Raw genomic sequence first — 14,352 nt, 5'->3', positions numbered from 1 at the left:
CACTGCAGAACTGACATCGGAGAACATGGCAACGGGGAGAATAAAACTGGTTTAGAGCCCGAGAGAGGCACAACACAGGAAAATACACATTCACCCCTTCAGCCCGCGACATCCAAACTCAGCCTACCGTTTATGATTATTTCCCCACCATATTCCGGCTCCTGTCACCGCCACACCCCTTTCGGTGATGATAAGCGGGAGAGGATCCGGGGACATTCAAGTCATAATCGGCAAAATTGCATCTCATTTGTTACGTTAGTCTTTTGCATCAGAATGAAATGAAAAAGCAAATCAACAATCTGCAAGAACTTACAGTAAACATCGCACTTGTCCTTCATATTAGATAAACCTGTGATGGAGAAATGGTTAACACCGCAGAGCTCCGGGATTTGGTTCATAATTGTGCAAATTTCCATTGGAGTAACCCAATGCTTACTCTGCTGAATGGAAAAATTCAACATCGCTTCCTGACTTTTTTTCATAAATTTCCATCCGTACAAACTGCACGTTGAATCTCCCCTGTATTCTGCGCAGTACAATCGCATGGTTAACGTTGTTTTATTTTTTTCTCAGTTAAAACTGGTAAAACGTTGTCTATGGATATAGACAAAGAGCTCATTTCTCAACTGCGATGAATATATGGACTATTCCAGCGGTGTTTATTATTGTCCTGCAGCTCCAATTGTTTAATGTTTTTGTTTAGTGACTTTGGGATGATACCAGTCGTGTATATTACAACTGGAACAATTGTTCATGTATCGCAGACTTTCATTTTCCTGTTTCAAGTCAGCATATTTTAGGTGCTTTTCACTTACTGATTTCTACGTGTTGTAATTTGTCGGAATGGCTATACTGTATCTATCAAGTAAAGTGCCTTTGCATGTTTATCCTGTGATATTATATCCCGACGGGGATCGTGTATTGCCCTATCTCTAATAATGGATCGGTCTTAATTTAATTGTAAGACTCCGGCTCTAAAATGGGATCAAGCTTGTATTTACAGTAATCTATAGTATCTTTCATGACTTTGTACCTTAAAACAAGATTTTGATGAATGATGCTTGCCACTTGATGGCGCCTGTGTAAGTAACCAGATTGAAATAAATTGCTGTTGGATAGGCTAATGTGTTGGATAGTTTCTCGTTTTAATTGGCAGATTCTGTTTCAGAGCCCGAGAGAGGCACAGCACACGTCGTCTTGAATTTGTTAGTCTTTCAATGTGTATTTTTGTTATTTCTGTGTCAACCGCCTGGTCCTGTATTTACACAAGGAACCACTCAGTTTCTGGGAGGAGGTCTCCAGCTTTGAGGCTGCCGTTGGCCGCTTTCCTCGTTTGCTCAGATCGTGGGGATCTCATCCGCGGACGATTATGCTCATCTATTGGCTAGCTCTTTCTTCTATAGCAGTGTTTCCCAACCTATTTTAGCCCGAGTGCCGTGAGTCAGGGTGAACTGTCGAGCACCCTAGCTGCTAATGTATGCATCCCCAATAACACCTGCTAGGTTGATAAGGTCGGACGAGATTGCCGAGTGTCAGAGTCGTTGTGACGACGAATGTTCACTGCCTGCGGTGCTCTGCTTCTTCCTGTGTCCCAGCGCCTCCTCTTTTTCTGGAAGTGCCTGCTCTACTAACGGTCAGTCAGGTCTGGTGCCGCAAGTTAGAGGCGGCTTACCGCCCCATCAAGAATCTTGAACGCCCCCCGGCGAGTGTTATTTGTTCCTAAAGCCGTCTTAGGACACGTAACCACCCCCAGAGGGAATAGCTGTTCTATTGTGATAATTTCTTCATCTTTCTGGGTTGACCTTACATTTCAGTTCAGAATAGCACATGATCGCAACATGTTGAATCCTGTTTTCGTTGATGCAAATACATCCTTAGAAAAGTTACTGTGAGTGGGACAGAGGGAATGGAACTCCCTCAACATCTTGCTACCTCCTCTCTCCATAGTGCGCCCACCGTATCTGTCACTCCTTTTCTCCCTACCCTTCACCCTCCTCACTCCTCAAAACACCTTCCTCTGTCTCTCTCCTCCATCTTCTCTTACTCTACCTTTCCTCCTCTCTGCTCTTACCCTAATACACCCTCTCCCACTTCCTCACCTCCCTCTCATACTCCACTCACCCCAACTTTCTCTCACTCTCACTTCTGTTCTCCCCTTTCTGTCTTCAAACCGCACCCCTACCCTGACACTGAATCTCGGTCCGAGTTCACTCCAGGATAGCATCCCGTCCTTTTTGATGTGCGATTGTGACAGCAACAAGATAAGTAGCCTGGGTAACATCGGAATTTACTGGCATTTGGAGTTGGATGAAGCACAGGAAGGAGAGAAAGATTAGATTAGACTATGGGGACACACAGTCCTCTTTTATTGTCATTTAGTAATGCCCTTGCATTAAGAAATGATACAATGTTCCATCAGTGTGATATCACAGAAACACAAAACAGACCAAGACTGAAAAACTGACAAAAAACACATAATTATAACATATAGTTACAATAGTGCAAGCAATACCGAAATTTGATAGAGAACAGACCATGGGCATTGTAAAAAAAAGTCTCAAAGTCTCTCGAAAGTCCCATCATCTCACGCAGACGGTAGAAGGAAGAAAACTCTCCCTGCCATGAGCTTCCAGTGCCGCAAACTTGCCGATGCAGCATCCTGGAAGCACCCGGCCACAGTCCGACTCTGAGTCCATCCGAAAACTTCGAGCCTCCGACCAGCCCTCTGACACCGAGCACAGAGCACCATCTCTGCTGAGCACTTCAACCCCAACCCCGGCCGCCAGTAACAGGCAAAGCTGAGGATTTTGTCCTTCCCCTCCGGAGATTCTCGATCACACAGTAGCAGCAACAGCGAACCGGGCATTTCAGAAGTTACTCCAGATGTTCCTGTGCTTCTCACATCTGTCTCCATCAAATCAGAATTGTGCACGGCCCCTACTTACAAATACAGGTATCATACACCGGAGAGGCTGCGTGCTGCGTTGCACCCCCATCTTCTCCTCCACCAGAGAGATAGAGGAAGAGGGAGAAGTAAAGAAGGGAAAGTGGGAGAGAGAGGGGGAGGGAGAGAGAGAGTGGAGGAGGGAAAGAGAGACAGAGGGAGAACAGGCTGAGTGGTGGTAGTGAAAGTGAGGGAGGGAGAAACTGAGTTACAGAAATAAGAGGCTGTTGGAGTGTTAGCGAGACAGACTGAGGAGAGATGGGAGGGAAGTAGCGGAGGCGAGAAACAGAGGGGAGCGAGACGGTGGCGACAACCAGTGAGGGGAGAGAATGGCGGGAAATGAGATGGATGTGGGAGAGAAGTAAACGGGAGCGAGTGAGGGGACAGAAAGAGGTGCGGGAGAGAATGACGGAGGAGAGAGATTGGAGGGAATAGAGATGGGGAAATAAACCGGGATAGAAACCAGGGATTGAGGCGGGGGAGATAAACGAGGAAAAGGGACGGGCTCTTTGACATCTCTGCTGATCAGTGAGAGAGAAACAGACAAGGATCGAAAAGGGCTGCTCATTTTAAATGGAGACATATGGAAATTCCTGAAATTCTAAATCTTCCATGTAAATTCCTTTAGGATCAGTGAAGTGTCTATCTATCTGAGAGCAGGCGGGTGGCTGGGTACATTGAGGTGGAGATAGAGGGGGATGGGAACAGACGCATAGATCAGACACGGCCGTGTTGAATAAACATAATATCATAAGACTTCCTCCTCCTCTCTCTTCTGAATTGATTTCCCTGTAGTCTGAGGGTGTACTCCCAGTCCTGGGCTCTGCATTATGGGAAACGTCCTCTCCACATCCTCTCTATCTTGGCTTCTCAGTATTCAGGAATCCCCCCCCCCCAGCCCCATTATTCTATACTCCAGCGGGAACAGGCACAGAGACATCAAACACCATGAGCTGTGGTCTTGTTAAGCAGCATCAGGTGCAATACCTTGTTAAAGACCATCTGAAAATCCAAACAAACAACACCCACTGCCTTTCTCATTTCACCAAAGAATTCCAACAGATTTGTCTGAGAAGACTTCTCCTGAGGAAAACCATGCTGACTTTGGCCGTACAGGGGAGGATTTAAAAGAACTGTCATGGAACAGAATCACTGGCAGGGTCCAGCCGGCCTGAGCTGACTCGCTACTGCAGGGGTCCCCAACCTTTTTTGCACTGCGGACCATTTCATATTGACAATACTCTTGCGGACCGGCTGACCCGGGGCTGGGGGCGGTGGGTAGGGTTGCCAATGGACAAGAGTAGAGCCAAATACATTGTTTACAGAGACTACAACGACCATGAAGCCTTGCGTGGGCACCAGAGCGTGTGCGTGCTTTGCGCATGCGTGTACCTGCCGATTTTTCTACAGATCGTTTTTGGCGATTCTGTTCGGGGGGGGGGAGGAAGGTGTTAATCACGACCAGAATATAGGTGATAAGTGGCTACTACACTCAATTTTGTTTCTAAAAGCGTTTATCTAACGAATTTAATATTACACACACAGCGCATATTTTCCTCGCATGAATATAGCGATAAGTCAATTACTGTATCAGGGAAGGACAGGGGAGCTTGAAGTAAGTGTTGAACGAACTTCCAGTAGAAGTGGTACAGGCAGGTTCAATATAATTTAAAGAAAAATTGGATAGGTATATGGACAGGAAAGGAAGGGACTAGGTCGGTGGTCCATGGTTGGTGGGACTAGGTGAGAGTAGCGTTCGGCACGGACTAGAAGGGCAGAGATGGCCTGTTTCCATGCTGTAATTGTTATATGGTTATATAAATCAATAGCATCATAACATTTTAAGTAACATTTGGATATTAAACACACTGCACATATCTTCCCCGTATGAACATATAAATCATTGCAACACACCAATATCACTGAATCAGTGGGAGCCCTGGGCTGAATGCTTGTTTCCCTGCAACCAGGTGGTCCCATCGAGGGGTGATGGGACACAGCGATACTCGAACGGGGTTCCTTATGTCCAGTCCATTACGCAATTTGGTTTTCATTACATTCATTGCAGAGATATGTTGGAAATGGGAGCAACATTTTCAGTGCTTTCGTGGCTTTCTCAGGATATTTAGCCTTGACTTTGATCCAGAACGCTGGCAGAGATGTTATGTCAAACATACTTTGCAGCCCATCGTCATTTGCAAGCTCGAGGAGTTGATCTCCTTCCCGCGCTGACATGGATGACGCGCGGGTAATGACCTCGCGTGCGTTCAAGCTCAACAGTGCGTGACAGGGAATGAGGAAAGGTGCAGCTGACTCATATCGCCAAATCATATCGTTTCCTCGCGGCCCGGTAGCGCATACTTTGTGGCCTGGTGGCTAGGGACTGCTGCTCGACTGTACACTAGGTGTGTTATAAATTTACTAAGTACCAGAGACAAGAGTTTAAAATAGAACTGACTGATTTGTCTCAGATCCAGAATATTAAAACTCCAGTCCCATTAAAGGTGAATATGCAGCAGAAGAAACTCCTCCCATGCCCAGTGACCAGGGTGCAGAACTGGGGGTGGTGAGCAGCAGCAATAATTGCAGAGTTCAGCACCGACAGTCACTCTCGAAATTGCATTCAGCAATGGTGATGGACAAATATCCAGCATGCAGCTTATTGAAACTTTCTCCCCAGTGTGGATCCCGTAGGGTGTCATAAGGATAGATAACTTTACCACATTCACAGCCGGTGAACAGCCTTTCCCCAGTGTGAACTCAATGATGCACATTTGGTTGATTTGGCTGAGAGAATCTCTTCCCAAAGTCTGAGCAGGTGATCAGCCTCTACCCAGTATGAACTGACTGGTGTCTCTGTAGTTGACTTGACCAAGTGAATCCCTTCCCACATACTGAGCAGGAGAACGGCCTCTCTCCAGTGTGAACTCGCTGATGTACCTTCAGTTGAGATGACTGAGTGAATCCTCTCCCGCAATTTGAGCAGGTGAACGGCCTCTCTCCAGTGTGAACTCGCTGATGTGCCTTCAGGTGGGATGAGCAAGTGAATCTCTTTCCACAGTCTGAGCAAGTGAACGGCCGCTCCCCAGTGTGAACTGACCAGTGTGCTTGCAGGTGGGATAACTGGATGAATCCTTTCCCACAGTCTGAGCAGGTGAACGGCCTCTCTCCCGTGTGAATTCGCTGATGTTCCTTCAGTTTAGATGAGCAAGTGAATCCCTTCCCACAGTCCGAGCAGGTGAACGGCCACTCCCCAGTGTGAACTGACCAGTGTGCTTGTAGGTAGGATGACCGAGTGAATCCCTTCCCGCAGTCTGAGCAGGTGAACGGCCTCTCTCCAGTGTGAACACTCTGATGGTCCTTCAGTTTAGATGACTGAGTGAATCCCTTCCCACACATTGAGCAGGTGAATGGCCACTCCCCAGTGTGAACTGAATTGTGTAGCAGTAGTTGGGATGACCGAGTGAATCCCTTCCCACAGTCTGAGCAGGTGAATGGCCTCTCCCCAGTGTGAATTCGCTGATGTACCTTCAGTTTAGATGAGCAAGTGAATCCTTTCGGACAGTCTGAGCAGGTGAATGCCCTCTCCCCAGTGTGAACTGACTTGTGTACCAGTAGTTCAGATGACTGAGCAAATCCCTTCCCGCAGTCTGAGCAAGTGAATAGCTTCTCCCCGGTGTGAACTCGCTGATGTACCTTCAGTTTAGATGAGCAAGTGAATCCCTTCCCACAGTCTGAGCAGGTGAATGGCCTCTCTCCAGTGTGAATTCGCTGATGTACCTTCAGTTTAGATGAGCAAGTGAATCCTTTCCCACAGTCTGAGCAGGTGAATGCCCTCTCCCCAGTGTGAACTGACTTGTGTATCAGTAGTTCAGATGACTGAGCAAATCCCTTCCCGCAGTCTGAGCAGGTGAATAGCTTCTCCCCGGTGTGAAGTCGCTGATGTACCTTCAGTTGAGATGAGCAAGTGAATCCCTTCCCACAGTCCGAGCAGGTGAACGGCCTCTCCCCGGTGTGAACTCGTTGGTGAGCCATTAGGCCAGATGACCGAGTGAATCCTTTACCACAAGTTCAGCAGATGACCAGCCTCTGCTCAGTATGAACTGACTCATGTGTCCACAGGTGGGTAGACTGACTGAGTCCCTTCTCACACACAGAACAGGTGAATTTGCTGATGCACCTTCAGTTGAAATGACCGAGTGAATCCATTCCCACTGTCTGAGCAGATGAACGGCCTCTCCCCTGTGTAAAATGACGGGCATGCCAGTCGGTCAGATGACAATCCCTCCCCACAGTCTGAGCAGGAAGGATGATCGAGTGTATCCCTTGCTCCTCTTCTTAAGTATCTGGACAGAGACAGCAAAACTGGCGTGTTGTGTCTGAGATTCACGTAGACAAATTCCTTGACATTTTTAACCTGTAAAAAGATTTACAAAATCCATCAATGGGTGTAGGACAACATTTCAGAAGAGATCACTTGAGTTGTCAAGGTGTGATCTGGCATCACACTGTTACAGTGAGATTCAACCCAAGGTGGAGAGAGAAATCATCTTCTAACTGGGCACAGTGCTGGTATCTGGAATGACCATCAAATTCTCTGATGCTCTTCCTGTCTCTATAAGAATGGGGCATTTCTGCCATCTCCAATCTGTGACCTGGCTCAGTTTGACTCTCTCCATTGGTATTATTCCTTGTTCTCGTTGAGCTGCATGGGTGCCTGGCCCCACAGTAACTGAAACACTCACACAAATAGCCAGCAGTGCATTCCACGCACCCACCACTCTCTGTGTAAAATAACTTACCCCTGACATCCCCTGGATATCTATTTCCAAGCACCTTAAAGCGATACCCCCTGGTGTCCACACGATCAATGCCCCTCATCATCTTGTGCACCTAAAAAAGGCTCTAAACATCAACAAGGAAATTATACATTGCTTTGAGGATTTGCCAGAAGTACTGTATACAAAATTATGAGTGTATAGATCGGGCAAATGCAAGCAGCTGTTTCCACTGAGGTTGGGTGGGATGACGACCAGAGGTCATGGGTAAGTGGGGAAGGTGAAAATTTAATGGGAACATTTGGAAAAGCTCTTTACTGAAATGGTTGTGAAAGTGTGGAATGAGATGTCAGCACAAGTGGTGAATATGAGCTCAGTTTCACCATTTAAAGGAAGTTTGGATGGGAGCCTGGATGGTAGGGGTAAGGAGGGCGATAGTGCCGGTGCAAGTGGTCGCATAAGACAGCTTAAATATTTTCTTCAGCATTGACTAGATGGGCCAACTAACCTGTATCTGTACTGAACTTCTCCATGTTACTATGACAGAGAGGCTGGTCAAACTTGTTTGGAAGGGAAAAGGTAGGAGTGACAACAGAGCAGCAATGGCTGGAGTTTCTGGGAGCAATTTGGGAGCTGAGTAATCAATACATCCCAAAGAAGTTGAAGCATTGAAAAGGCAGGAGGACACAGCCGTGGCTGAAATGAGAAGCCAAAGCCAACATAAAAGCCAAAGAGAGGGCAAACAAAAGAGCAAAAATTATCGGGAAGCTTTTAGAAACCAACAGAAGACAACTAAAAAAAAAGTCAGATGAGCTCAGGGCATGGAATTATGATATTGTAGTCATTAATGAGTCTTGGTTGCACCCAACAGTCTGAGGCATTTGGAGGAATAAAATGTCCGGGGCCTCAATATCTCTTGAAAACCAAGGTTCCCTGCACCAGTTACCTTTCAGCTTTTATTTTGGCAGGCACATACAAACTTGACACCCTCAAAATTCCACTTCTGAAGGCTTCCCACTTACCAAGTACTCCTTTGCCAGAAAACAGCCTGTCCCAAACCACACTTGTCAGATCCTTTCTGATACCATAAAAATTGACTTTTCTCCAATTTAGAATCTCAACCCATGGCCCAGACCTCTCTTTTTCCATATTTACTTTGAATCTCATGGCATTATGATCACTATTTTCTGTCACCAGCCCTGGAATATTTCCGAACAGATTATTGCACACTTCTACGTCCGAAATTCTACGTACTGATTAAGAGCGCATTTGACAAATTCTACCCCATCCAGTCCTTTTACAGTATGGGAGTCCAGGTCAATATATAGAAAGTTAAAATCACTTACTGAATCAACCTTTGTTTCTTGGCATGATTTGTGATCTCTCTACAAATTTGTTCCTCTAAATCCCTCAGACTGTTGGGTGCAACCAAGTCCCAGTAATGGTGACAATATCATAATTCCCTGTCTTGAGCTCATCTGGATTTCCTACGATGCCTCTTGCATTGTGATATACACAGCTCAGCACATTCATCGCACCATGTTCAACCATTTGATTGCTGACTCTATCTGAGGTCTGAACAACATCCGACTGGTGTCAAGAAAACAAACTCTCCCTCATTGTCACAAAAACAAAGGAGCTGTTTGTGGATGACAGGAGGAATGGAGACAGGCTAACCCCTATTGACATCAATGGATCGGGGGTTGAGAGGGTGAACAGCGTTAAGTTCCTCGGCATAAACATCTCCAAGAATATCACATGGCCTGTACATACTGGCTGTGTTGAGAAAAAAGCACAAAAACACCTCTTTCACCTCAGACGGTTGAAGAAGTTTGGGATGGGGCCCCAAATCCTAAGAACTTTCCATTGGAACACAACTGCAAGCATCCTGACTGGCTGCATCACTGCCTGGTATGGGAACCGTACTTCCCTTAATCGCAGGAACCTGCAGAGAGTGGTGCGGACAGCCCAGCACATCTGTCAATGTGAACTTCCCACTATTCAGGACATTTACAGAGACGTGTGTAAAAAGGGCCCAAAGGATATTGGAGACCCAATTTACCACAACCACAAACTGTTCCCACTGCTACCATCCAGGAAACGTACCCATCGTACCCCCCACCTTACCAGGGGCCAAGTGCACCCAGTGCTCCTGAACCCCAATCCTCCCAGTACTCAGATACGGTGGCCGCTCGGGTAAAACAGTGGCGGCAGGGAAGGGGAGGCTCTCTATGCCCTGAGATCCAGAAAGGGAATACCGAGGATTATTCCGAGCAGGGAGGGAAGAATACAATATAACCCCAGAGTTAATGGCTCCACAATGACAATTGCCCACCCGAATGCTACCCAATCCACAAGCAGGAGGAAGGATAGTCCTCAGTGATTCCTGTGTATGCACCCTGGAAGCCTCAGTCAGAGTACTGCAAGTTGCTGGAATCCAAATTCCGTTTATGATTGCTACAGGGAGAACCACAACCACTCTCGGTCAGGAAATAGTATCAGAAAAGGGATTCCAGCTATCAAACACAACAATCACTCTGTCTGCGTTTGAAGGCACGGAGCATACATATTCACGTGCCCAGCCACTGCAGGTGGAAATCCAGGGGAACCAGAGTGAGGTTTCATTTACAGTCACCACCAGTCTGGGGTGTAATCTAGCAGGGAGAGACTTGCTGTCTGTTGGAAGTCGAGATTCTATGCACAGGCGAGGGTATCACCCAGGGACTAGCTAACAACCGACACCTTTTCCAATTTCCAATGCCCCAGTGGTGGGCACTTAATCTGGAATCCACTGCATTTGAACCCCTTCTGTCAGCGGTCGACCTCCTTGTGACCCCGTGCTATGACCCTACGGGGTGCTGAACTGAGGAGGCCAATATTATGCACCCTTCGAGGGACAGAAGTTCCCAGTCTCGGTGATTGGAGAGGTTAAAGGAAGAGAGGGCAGTGCATTACTGGCCGAAGTTCCGGATTTCCTTTGGCGACAGACAGGACTGGTTGTTCCCCATACCACCATTAGGTTTTGCCCTAGGTTCAAGCCAAAGAGCCTAGGGCTCCTTGTCTACACCTGACAAAACAAACCTCCAGCACGGAGGGAGACCAGCAAGACCTGGCCACGGGCCAACTCCGATAATGGAAGGAGTCAGGGGTGAAGGGGGGACATCTGGTAAGACATCCTTTTAATACTGACCGAACCCAGGATGCTGTACCCCATCTATGGGCAATTTCAGGCCATGAAGTTGGCCACACCAACTGCCCTCCCCCCCGCCCCCGTCCGGATCACCGTGAAAGAAGGACAGACTGTGCCATCCATTCCACAATACCCCCTCAAGGCCGAGGCAATGTTTTATGAGGATGGAAGCTCTTTTGTGGATCCAGCAGAGAAACAATGTTCTGGCTATGCGATAGTGACGGACAGTGAAGTAATTGAGCAGTCCTCTTTTGAAACAGTTGTCTCCGCCCAGAAAGCTGAGCTGTTTCACTCGTGCCTGTATCCTAGCAACAGACTAAAGTGCAAACGTTTACACAGACTGCCGTTATACATTTGAAATTGTACATGACTACGGGGCTCTCTGGGAAAATGGGGGTTCCTGACTTCTTCTGGCCACCCCATTAGTAATGCTATCTTTGTAAACAACTTACTCACTGCTCCACAGATACCTCGAGTTTTGGCCATTATTAAATGTGCAGCCCACACCCGCATGTCCGACCGGGTCACTAAAGGCAATGCTTTAGCAGGTAAGACAGTGAAAAGTGTGTCACAGTCCTCAGTAGTTGTCGTCCCCTCGGGTTCCCGTCAAACAACCTTCCGTGACTGAAGCAGAACGGGTTTGCCAGACATGCGGGAGGTACATACTTTTCAGGGGGACGCCTCTGAGGAGGAGCGCAAACTGTGGTCCCAGATGGGGTGCCAGAAAGACCCCGACCCAGATTTTTGGATCACCCCAGTGGGACAGGTTTGTGTTCCGACACAGTTTTTAATGAATATTGGTTGATTATATACATAATTGTACACACCTGGGAAAGGAGGGAATGGTTGGTAACCTGTATCCTGAACATCAGGTACGACTCCCTTGCTAGGTGGACCTTTTTCGTGTCTACAAGTTGATTTTATTGAATTGCCCAGAGTACATTGCAATAGATACTGCTTAGTTATTACAGATGAGTTTAGTAGATGGATTGAAGCTATTCCAAACACCAATAATACTGCCAAAAAATAATCTGCAGATGCTGGGGTCAAAGCAACACTCACAACACGCTGGAGGAACTCAGCAGGTCGGGCAGCATCCGTGGAAAAGATCGGTCAACGTTTCGGGCCGGAACCCTTCGTCAGGACGTTTCGGGCCAGAACGTCGACCGATCTTTTCCACGGATGCTGCCCAACCTGCTGAGTTCCTCCAGTGTGTTGTGACTGTTACCAATAATAATACTATGACTGTTGTGAAGGTATTATTATGGGAAATAATTTCCAGGTACTTGCAATAATTGCCAGAGATGCTGAGATCTGACAATGGCCCACACTTTGTGGCGAAAGTAAACGAAGAGATATGTATCAAACTAGCTATCAAGCAATAATTCCACTGTGTACACCACCCACGGGTCGCTGGCATAGTGGAAAGAGCCAATGGCACTCTGAAGAGTAAATTGGCCAAACTAACAACAGAGACTGGACTCATTTGGTTGAAGGTCCTACCGTTAGCCCTATTCCACATGAGGGTTACCCCACAGGGGAAAACAGGGTTGTTACCAGCTGAAATCATTTATGGACGGCCCATGAGGATACACTGGGGACCAAGAGTTGGTGTACCATTGCTCCCAGAAAGTCTACCAGCAAAATTGGATATGCATTGTGACAAAATACCAAGTTATCAGAAGATTGATGCCGATAAGAAGGACAATGGGGGGAACATTCAGGAATGTTAATGGGGGATGAGAGAGATTAACGAAAAGGAGACACAGTTCCGAGTATTGTCAAGACGGTTGCTTTGAACCTGAAACTGTTTGAAGTTTGATGGACAGGCGATACCCCAGCAAGAGGATAAAAGGAACAGGTTCGCTAAGGCAAAGGACAACACGACAAAATGAGACAACGAGACCCAGGAAGTGCGTTGTGTCCCCACAAGTTGGTGGGAGTTTTGGAGGTCTGGTCACAGGACCAGCCAGAGACGCACAGGGTGGAAAGGTAGGAGTCGGCGGGAACCTGGTGTGTGTGTCCGCCCTTGCCTGGATGCCGGGTTCACCGCAGGGAAACGATCGTATCTGGAACAGAGAGGTCACAGTCGGTGACCTCAGAAGACATTACAAAGGGCTCGCCCGAAGGCTAACTGCCAGGAATATCGAAGGTCTGTGTGGAATCCGATTTGAATATTCATTCGCTTTCGCTCTCTCTCTTCTCCCCGCCCCAACGGCACAACAGCGATTACTGCGAACTGAGCTGAACTAAATTGAACTGAACTTTGCGTCACTTGAAACTGATCATTTACCCCTAGACTGCGATAGAGCTTGATTGATCCTATTATCCTAGTTCTGTGTACATGTGTGTTTTATCATTGCTAAACTGTTGCATTTATATCCTTTTGATTAGAGTACTGTGTTGCTTATTTCTTTCATAAAACTTCCTCAGTTCCAGTAATCCAGACTCCAACTGAGTGGTCCATTTCTGCTGGTTTGGCAACCCAGTTACGGGGTACGTAACAGCATACTCTAGGGGAAGAGATGGGGAAATACAGATGCCAACTAACCAAAATTTTCCAAGCATTACATTCACAGGTACGACAGGCTTGCAAGGAAGAGAAATACCCCGCAGAGAGGAGTGACTATCCCACCATAGAACCTGGGGATTTTGTCCTGATCAAGAACTGGGATAGAGGAAACTCGGACCTCAGTGGAGAGGACCGTATCAGGTGTTACTGACCACTCCCACGGCTGTGAAACTGAAGGGGCAATCTCGGTGGATACATTGAACAGACGACAAACATGTTCCTGAAGAAGCTGAGTAGAAGGACTCTCTCGGACAAAAGGAAAATGTATTGGCTGATAGTGGTGTTTGTCTTCATGTCTTTGAGAGGGCTCACCCCAGCATCCGGGGGCCCCCGTGTTAACTCTCTGTCTCTCTGTCACACGTATGCCAAACAGGTAGAACTAGGGGCCTGCTGGGTTTGTGTCAAAATTCCACAGCGTGGTAAATCTATGATTCCAATGTCAGTAATCCCGCTCAACCAGAGTGAGGAACTCTCAGCCTGGGCTTTCTTAAACAACACCCGGGGAAGAGGGGTGAGGAGCTATGTTCCAGTCAGAGATGACTGTGGCTGTCAGTGTTTTGAGAGATGGTATCTCAGGCCCCCACCAAACAGAACTTCCTATACTGGGAACCATGCATCCTGGCCATACTTGCAGGTGCCCAGCAGAGGAGGGGAATAACTGAGACTGAGCGATTTTGGATAATCACTTTTCTCTCCTATGGAGTAGCCAGGAATTCACGAGAGATAATCAATCTGGCTGCAGCACTTGAGGAGCTGGCCACAATACTGCAGGGGCCCTGACTGAAACACAGGCCCAAGTAACAGAAATATCCACTGAAATGATTGCAATCTGGCAAACAATCCTACAGAGTCGTATGGCTTCAGATTT

General features: G+C 47.3%; 1 protein-coding gene across 8 annotated transcripts in view; it reads right to left on the bottom strand.

Moving 5' to 3' along the window:
• LOC134341939 (zinc finger protein 229-like) overlaps positions 1-14,352 on the bottom strand; it is a 35,777-nt gene that overhangs the window by 10,674 nt on the left and 10,751 nt on the right. For 4 of the 8 annotated variants that reach the window (XM_063039886.1, XM_063039887.1, XM_063039885.1 and 1 more), the window contains exon 3: positions 2,352-7,361. The exons of the other annotated variants lie outside the window; for them this stretch is intronic. In XM_063039886.1, coding sequence (XP_062895956.1) covers positions 5,774-6,979 — 1,206 coding nt within the window. In that variant the 5' untranslated portion in view covers positions 6,980-7,361 and the 3' untranslated portion in view covers positions 2,352-5,773. Of the gene's footprint in view, positions 1-2,351; positions 7,362-14,352 lie in introns of those variants that run through there. 8 annotated transcript variants of the gene reach the window in all.

The sequence above is a fragment of the Mobula hypostoma genome, unplaced genomic scaffold (assembly GCF_963921235.1).
Source record: "Mobula hypostoma unplaced genomic scaffold, sMobHyp1.1 scaffold_42, whole genome shotgun sequence".
Lineage (NCBI taxonomy): Eukaryota > Metazoa > Chordata > Chondrichthyes > Myliobatiformes > Myliobatidae > Mobula > Mobula hypostoma.
This window is presented reverse-complemented; position numbering and strand designations above follow the sequence as displayed.